The sequence below is a fragment of the Colius striatus genome, chromosome 11 (assembly GCF_028858725.1).
Source record: "Colius striatus isolate bColStr4 chromosome 11, bColStr4.1.hap1, whole genome shotgun sequence".
Classification (NCBI taxonomy): domain Eukaryota; kingdom Metazoa; phylum Chordata; class Aves; order Coliiformes; family Coliidae; genus Colius; species Colius striatus.
The window spans coordinates 14,029,764-14,037,970 of NC_084769.1; the positions used below are offsets into that span (position 1 = coordinate 14,029,764).

The 8,207-nt window shown below is 56.4% G+C and overlaps 1 protein-coding gene across 1 annotated transcript; it reads right to left on the minus strand.

The window, feature by feature from the left end:
* Positions 1 to 542: 542 nt before the first annotated feature.
* On the minus strand, positions 543 to 4,370 carry INHBB (inhibin subunit beta B). The gene is made up of 2 exons (XM_062005051.1): positions 3,968 to 4,370; positions 543 to 1,318 (listed from the first exon to the last, which is right to left on the minus strand). The coding sequence occupies exons 1-2, from the start codon at positions 4,368 to 4,370 to the stop codon at positions 543 to 545; spliced, it is 1,179 nt and encodes a 392-aa protein (XP_061861035.1).
* Between the last annotated feature and the right edge of the window lie 3,837 nt (positions 4,371 to 8,207).

Here is an 8,207-nt window from a genome sequence, read left to right on the forward strand (position 1 = left end):
ATACGTCATGTTCTCGCAGTCTGTGCTTTATGCCTGAGCAAAGGGAGCTCATTTCGGTCTGGCTGCGCCGGCAGGCGGGGAAACAGCTGCTCAGCCGTTCACTCGTACTGGCAGGCATTTAGGTCCGTCGTCACTGGTCACTGACTTTCTGTGCTCATGTCCCTTTTCCGAGCTGCCTGGTGTGTATGTGTGTGTGTGTGTGTGTTTGTGTCTGTGTGTGTAAGAGCGTGTGTCTGTGTGCATGCCCACATTTTGTGTGTGTATGTGTGTGTGTCTTTACGATATTTCATAGCATTAACTTAGAAGTGGTAGAATATATAAGTGTCCAAGATCCACAAACTGCCACTGTCCTGACACCAAAGTGAAATGACTTTTTTCTTCTTTTTTTTTCTTTTTTTTTTTGTCAAACTTTTCCACAGTGACTTTCCAACACTGATGCCTGGATACACAGTGAAACTTCCTCCAACACCATCTTGTACAGGAATGTTTCTCTCTCTCGCCCTCTCTCTCTCTCTCTCCCCCCCAAAAAAACACACCTTAAATCAAGCACAACCACATTCTTCCACAATCATATTGGGAACGTCCCTTTTCACAATGTTGTATTCATCATCGAAGTACAGCATTGACATTGTGCTAAGTTTGGTTGGAATGCAACAGGAGTTCACGGTGCCCGGGTTCAGCCCCCGCATTCGGTACTGATTCACGACAGCGGTGTGAAAGGAGGAAGCCGACCCCGGGACGCCGGCCAAGTAGGCCGGGCAGCTCCCTTCACAGTAATTCCCATAGTAACCTGATGGTGCTATGATCCAGTCATTCCACCCAATGAGTCTAAAGTCAATGTAAAACTGTTGCCTGCAACATAGATTGGTCCTGCCATCGCACTCCAGGCCTCTTTTCCGGATCCTGTGTTTGTTATCGGCGAGGCGGGCTTGCACCACTAAAAAAGGCCGGTGGGATTCCTCCCCGGGGTCCACATAAATTGGCAGCACTGAATACTCTTCACAGCCCTCACATTGAACATCCAAGTTCAGTCTCCTTTCTCCTCTCTCAAACAGAGCCTGGATCGCCTCTGTCATGGGAAAAGTGTGCCAACCACTTCTTTTGAGATCAACTTTCTTTTCAACCACATTCCACTTGTTGCTAGTGTCCGGGTCTTGGAAATAGACTTTGACTCTTACTTTTCGCCTGCTGCCTTTCTCTAAGACATATGGAAGCAGCTTCAAGTAAAGCCACAGGCTGGCTTGAACGACAAACAAGTTCTGGTTCCCTTCATTCGAGATGAAGAAATAGAGGCGGACTCTAGATGAGGCCAGATCGTCTGCAAGATAAGGAGAGATCAGCAAGATTAAGTCAAAAAAGAAACGTTAGCTTGTGTGCCATTTCTGGATTCAGGGACAACGCTAGAGCGAGATAGATGGAGAGAGCAGCAACGGGGCTGTGCTGTCCAGAAGGCACACACTGAATTAGATATCCCAAATTTGCAATCGAAATGAATCGAAAAGGGACTTCCCACAGCAATGTTCATCATCGGGCTGTAGATGGATGTGTCAGATCCACAGACACCAGTGAGAGCTCTTCAGAATAAGGGGGTTTTCCAGCCAGACAGCTCAAAAGACGCTACGGCAGCACCTCGAAAAGAGCGGCACTCGGACTCTGTGCCATCTCGTCGGTTGAAGAATAGTTTTAACTTTCAGCTACCTGCCAATTCTCACGGGGAGAGCCCTTTCAATAACCACTGCAACGCCAATGCCAAACCAGGGATTTTGTTTCGATTTTCACGTATTCTCACCGCGGTTTCACTGAGAAGATTCGCGAGACAGAGGGGAAAACACGCCAGTAACGTGCCTGCTTGTCCAACAGATGAAGCTAACCCCTGCTTAGCCTGGTAGAATATCTGCTATTACTAATCATTTCGATCCCTGCCTTTTCCCCCCCTAAAAAGGATAAACTCCCCTACAAGGCGAGGCCGTGAAGCAGCGCTCTCGCTGCAGCGCCGTTACTGACTGCTCTCAATGCGCTTTTCAATAACGCCAGAATTAAGGAAGCAAAATCCTCACGGAAAACCAAATGTCACCAAATGCCTGGCATAACCCCTTATTTGTAAACAAAAAAGCCTGCCGCACAAAATGTTTCAAGAAACACCAGTGGCCCCCCTGCAATTTTCTACTCTAAGTCCTAACTAAATTCGGCGTAGGTGATAAATGTGCAAGCTGGCCTTTATGGCCGAGACTTGTAATTCTGGTCCTTGAATCAAAGCCTCCCCAATTGCTACTTAAAATTATTGCTGGAAAGGCATTTTCTCATCTGCTCTTATCTGTTTTGCTTCTTTCTGTACACAGCCAAATGTAGATTTTTCTTCCTTTTCTTTCCCCAAGAATCTTCATTATTTTTGTCAGTCTCTGAATGGGGTTTTTAGCATGCTCGCTGTCTTCATTCGTTACCCCAGATGCCTTTCAAATGTGGCTCCAGAGCCCATTCGGTACCTTGTAATACTTCAGTGACAAAAATTTTCACTGTGTTTGTCTATCTTTTACATCAAGTCGATTTTGGAAGTGTTACAAAAGCCAGCGATTGATTGAACACCAAATGGAAGTACAAGCCCAGCTCAGATCTCCCAACAAGAGCCTATTAAAAAATAATAAACCCCCAAAATATACGCTAAGAAGGTTAGGAAATGCACAACTTCCTTATAAACTGTGGTGACAGCGACAGAAAAAGAACAGCACGGTGTTGCTGCACCGATCCACATCACTTGTGTTGTGTGAGATTGTGTGTGCCCATAAATTTTGTATGTGAATGTAACAAGCATATGTATAATGCAACAGATCCCATAGATACTGTAAATGTATATGCCTTTGGTAAGTGGGAGGGTAGATAAAGAAGATGAGTGGGCAGCACACAGGATAGAATGAGATTTATTTTGTGGACAAATGATATGTAGATGCCAAGGGAAGATAGAGAGAGAGAAAAATGAACTGAGCAATGATGGAAAGGAGAGATGGGCAGGTAGACAGCAGAGAGCTAATTTGCAGAGCAATGGTGCTGCATCCAGATGTGCAAAGTTCACAGGCACAGTGGTTGCCTGGATAAACTGCTGGAAAGCTCCGCTAAAGGGATTCGGTGACACATAACTGCAATGGCTGGACAGGACTGAGATGGCTGGTACCGTGGGGATGGATGGCACAGTTAGTAAACGGACTGACGGACAGAGAGGAGACAGACACACTTGCTAGGAGGCTGCACACAGGGGACAAACAGACAAGGCCAACACTAGGAATGAAAGCTAAATAAACGGCAAGGGAGGACGAGCGAATGCAAGCCTCAACAGACAGCTGCATGCAGTGAACCAGATGAACGTTCAGGGCAGAGAGATGAGGCAAGGGATGCAAGAGATGGAGTGGGACAGGCAGAGGAGGGACAGTGGGATGCACAGGGATGGAGGCAAGGCAAGGTGCGGCTGGAAGGACCGCCGAAGGGAAGCCGGGGGCACGGCGGCAGCGGAGGGATGGAGGGACGGATGCAGCGAGGGGAGCTGCAGGGCACAACCCGGGGAGAATCCCGGGCACAGGGGCACACGCAGGGACTACGGAAAGGAGCGGGCAGGGCCGGGACGAGATGGTGCAGGGCAGAAAGGAGAGGGGGCGAGGCAGAGGGCATGCGGGTGAGCCCGGCGTCCAGGTGCCCTCAGCGCGCTGGGGGACGGGCAGGGCAGGACAGGAGGCCAGGCAAGGGTGGACGGGGAAAGTGCCAGGGGTCAGGCGGGGGGACAGAGAAGGTGGTCGGGAGGACAGGCAAGGTGAGCGGGGAGACTGACAGGCAGGGGTCGAGCGGGGCAACTGTCAGGCGGCAAGCAGGGGGACCACCGGGGCGAGGCAGGACAGGCAGGGAGAGCGGCGGGGCAGGGCAGCGAGGCGGATCGCGCAGGGGGGGAGCGGGCGGTGGGGGCGCGGGGCCGGGCGGCGCCCACCTGTCTCGGCGAAGCTGATGATCTCGGAGACGGGGTCGTGGGCTGGGGGCCCGGCGCTCGCCTGCCCGTCCAGGCTGGGGATCTCGACGCGGCCGTCCTCCCGCACCTTGCCGGCGTGCAGCTTGCGCAGCGCCGTGACCATGGCCGCCTTGGGCACGGCGTGCGTGATGTTGGGCCGGTCCCGCATCTGCAGCCGGCTCAGGATGTGTCTCTTGACCGCCTCCAGGAAATCCCCGTCCACCTTGCCCGGCTCCTCGGGCCGCCGGAAGCCGCAGGAGGTGCATGTGTCCTGCGGGGAGCCGCCGGCGGGGGCCGGCGGGGTCGGGGTGGCCGCGGCGCCCAGCAGGAGCAGCCCGCAGGCGAGCAGCGCGGCCAGCACCCCGCGGCGAGCCGCCCCGTCCATGGCGGAGGAGCGGGGGGCCGAGCTGCGGGCCGCCGCGGAGCGCCGCAGGGAGCCCGTCTGCAGGCAGCGCCGCTCCGTGCGCTCCGCGGCGCGGAGGGGGCGGTGGCAGCCAAGCTGGGGGGCCGCAACCGCTCCGCGCAGGGGGGGAGCCGCGGCGGAGGGAGGGGGCGCCCGGGGAAGCGGCGTGTGCCGCCGGGGAGGCGGAGGGGGAGAGGCGGCACACGCAGGCACCGAGGGCGAAGTTGGGGAGGGAGGCGGGGGGGGGGCGGGGGGGGGGGCAGCAGGCTTGGCGTGCACGGAGAGCCCGGCTCCACGGGGGAGGGGGACGGCAGCAGGTGAGGGGGTGGCTGCGGAGCCCAGGGAGGAGGGAGGGGGGGAGCGGGGAGCAGAGCCGGAGGTGCGAGGGGAGCCGGGGAGGGGGGAGGCGGCGGCGCGCTGCCCCGGTGCCCTGCGCCGCTTCAGAGGGGCATCCCCGGGCGCAGCCGCTCCTGGTCCATCGCTCGCTTCGGCAGGTCCGGGCGGGCCGCGGAGAGGAGCTCTTTAGTCCGGCGTCATTGAGGGGGGTCAGGGAGATAAACGAAGCAGATTTATATACAATCCAATTTATAGCCTGGAAGGAGGGGGGGGGTGGGGGGGGGAGAAATGCCACTTGTACCCCCCCGCCCACTCCGCCCCCGCAAGACAACAATCCACAGGCCGTGGGTGCAGGTCTCTGAGCAGGTCGGCTCCGCGCCGCGCCGCTCGGTTGTCCCCCTTCAGCGCCCGCTGCTTCTCAACGTGCCATCAAAGTTGACCCGGAGCATAGCTGGGGAGAGGGCGGGGGCGGCGGGGAGGGGGGGGACGCGGCTAGCAGCTCCACAGTTGCGAGTCTTCTCCCCCCACAGCCCCGCTTATTATTGGCGAGATGCTTTTATTTTCAAAGCAGCGCGGAGGGTCCGGAGTCCGGCGAGGATGCTGCGGCGGCGGCGCCCGGCGCGGCCCCCCCTACCCCCGCGGGCAGCAGCACCGCACGCTGCACGGCCGCGGAGCGGAGAATCGGCTCGATCCCGGCGATCCCAGGAGAAGCTGCACGGATCCACTCGGTCAGACCAGCTCTTCAGCTCGCTCCCTCGCTCGCTCTTTTTAAACAATATCTCCCTTGTTGGTGGTTTGGGTTTTATTATTACTATTATTGTTATTATTATTTAAGTGTGATTTTTGCTGTTGTTGCTGCTGCTGCTGCTGCTCCAGTTAATGTCTCACTCTCTCTCCGCGTCTTTTTGATCTTTCGCTCGCCTTGTGCTGGCTTGAACGCTGTGTTTTGTTTTGTTTTTGTTTTTTTTAACGCGTCTGATGTTCCTTCTTGGATCCGCAGTGGAAGGTCTCGGGGAAGCGGCTCACTCCTCGCTTATCTTCCTCTGATCTCCTCCTGCTAATTTCCCCCCCCTGCAAAATCACGACATTGTGGCACTTTCTACTGAAACTTTTATACAGGAGTTAAAACCACGTGGGAACTCCAACCTATAACAGAGACGCCATGGGTTCCTCACTATTTAGGAGATTAAGTCTTTTGCCCCCTGGGCTATTACAGTAACTTCCTGATGTGGAAATATTAACTATGCTGTTTCTTTAACTCCCCCCGTCCCCTCCCTCCCTCTCTCCCGGCTCCTGCAAACACACCCGCCGCATACCGACCCGCGTCCCTGTCCCAGCCCCCGGCAGGACGGAGAGACGGACCCCGAGCGCCAGCAGCCCCTGCCCCCCCATCCCGCCCCAACCGGGAGATGGATTCCCCCTACTCCCCCTCCCCCCCCCCCGCGGTGTTCCTTGCCTTTTAAGCACTTGAAAGAAGAAGTCATTAGAAAGTTTACCATCGGGTTGGCTTTGTGACGGGGCGGGTTTTTGTTTGTTTGTTTGAATGGGCCGGGTAATCGGGGCGGGTGCCGGGGATTGTATGTGTTTTGCGCGGGGCAGGAGGGACGCGGGCGCGGAGCCTGGCGCAGGGCGAAAAGGGGCGGGGGGGGGGGGGGCTGGAGGCGGCGGCCGACGGGAGATAACGGGAACGCCGCGCTCCCGCGGCCGCGACGGGGAGCCGGCGGGAGTTGCCGGCCCTGCCCGTGCCTCGGGAATGGGTTTTCCTCCGCCGCTCCGCGGGCCAGCCCCGGGCTTTGCGGGGAAGGCGGGGGGAGAAGGGGTGGCCGTCATTCCCCCGCACAGGGCTCCGGAGAAGTTCCCACCCGGCTCCCCCCCAGCAGGTAACAGGGGCCAGGGGCGGGGCGCAGTTCTGCGGCCGCGGCACCGGGGCATGCTGGCGAGCGGCTCCGCGCTCCTCGCAGCTCCGCGGCAGCCGCGGGCCGGGCCGGGTCGCGCACGGGCCGTGCGGCAGCGGCTCCACCTGCGCGACCCGCGGCCCCGGGGCACCCCGCGCGCCGCCGCCCCGCCCCGCGCCGCCGCGGGGAAGCCTGGGCAGAGGGCGCCCCCTCTGGGCCGCGCGGGGAAGCGGGCGGCGGGGCCGCGGCCGGGTCGGGGCCGCCCCGGGCGGGGGCGCGGGGGGCGCCGAGCGGGGCGCGGCGGGACGGGACCGGAGCCTGCGCGGCGGGACGGAGGCCGAGGCCCGCACGGCGCTCCGCACTGCGCGGAGGCGCACCCAGGGCTGAGCCCGCGACGGCGCGGCAGCGGGAATGGGCTCGGGCAACGGCGCTGCCGGCCGCGCTCAGATTTCCCTCTTTTCGCTGTTTTTTTATACAAAGAAAGAAAAAAGAATCTACCTTCAAGAGCGAAAACAAATCTCAAGACCTTCACCTTTTCCGAAGGGCAGATGCGAGAGGCACAGATTTCAAGCATGACAGCAAAGAAGCCCCTGCAGCTCATTTTTGGAAGAATGAAACTTCTCCTGCGCTCCCGGACTGCACACACGTGAGCTCGGCTAGTTATCACTAATACAAGCGACTCAGGAGTGTAAAGAGGGTCAACCGGTGGATCAGCTCATTACTGTGATTTAAGAATGGAAAGGACAACTGCTGCTCTCACCGTCAGTCTTTTCTTTCTTGTTCTGTATTGCGAAAGGGAAGGCACTTGATACTGAACTTCGAAATAACTTGGCGATTCCCAATCTGATTGTTCGTGTTGTTTTTAATAGGAGCCCAGTCTAGTTGCATGTGCGGCACTGTAAATCAAATCCTCAGTATCACCGGAGCTACTCTGATGGGAGACCAGAATTAGATACAGTATTTCCTCCCTGCCAGTAACAGGTTTTGAATGGAAAGCCGGGAATGTAAAAAAAGAAATAATGCTAAAAATCCAATCACTCTGACATCCTGTGAGCTAATGAGAGCACGTGAATGCAACGAGCTTAGTACTTCACAGTAATTAATTTGACAGCAAAGAGCTAACAAGAAAACAACAGGCAGAGCAGTGATGACTGGTTCATAGAGGTCACTGTCAAACAAGAAATAGGTGCAAACACAGTTGCTCTCCCTTTGAAAAGAAGTATTTCGTTGGCCCGGTGAGAATGAAATGCCAAAGAGGGGGAATATTGTGTCTTCGGTGGGGATAACAAAGCTGGGAAGGTATTTCTAGTAGAAGGTTTTAATTTTTTGCATACAGTAACATTTAATCATCCCTGTTACTCACTGCAGTGGCACAGTTTGGTTTGGCTTTCCCCCCCCCTTTTTTTTTTTGGTTAGCCAAAGCCTTTTTGCATATTCAAATACTGGGAAGACTTATCTTCTGTAGCAATTACTAACAAAAAATACGCTAATAACCTCTATTGTTATTTAAAGTGTGTCCAACACAGCATTCTAGAGGCAGCTCACACAATGGACTCTCTCTGGCTTCCTCCTAGAGAAGAACTTAATC

Coding starts and splice junctions, on each gene's coding strand:
- INHBB (XM_062005051.1), bottom strand. CDS start 4,370: ATGGACGGGGCGGCTCGCCGCGGGGTGCTGGCCGCGCTGCTCGCCTGC. Junction 1,319..3,967: donor CATCAGCTTCGCCGAGACAG/GTGGGCGCCGCC, acceptor CTTATCTTGCAG/ACGATCTGGCCTCATCTAGA.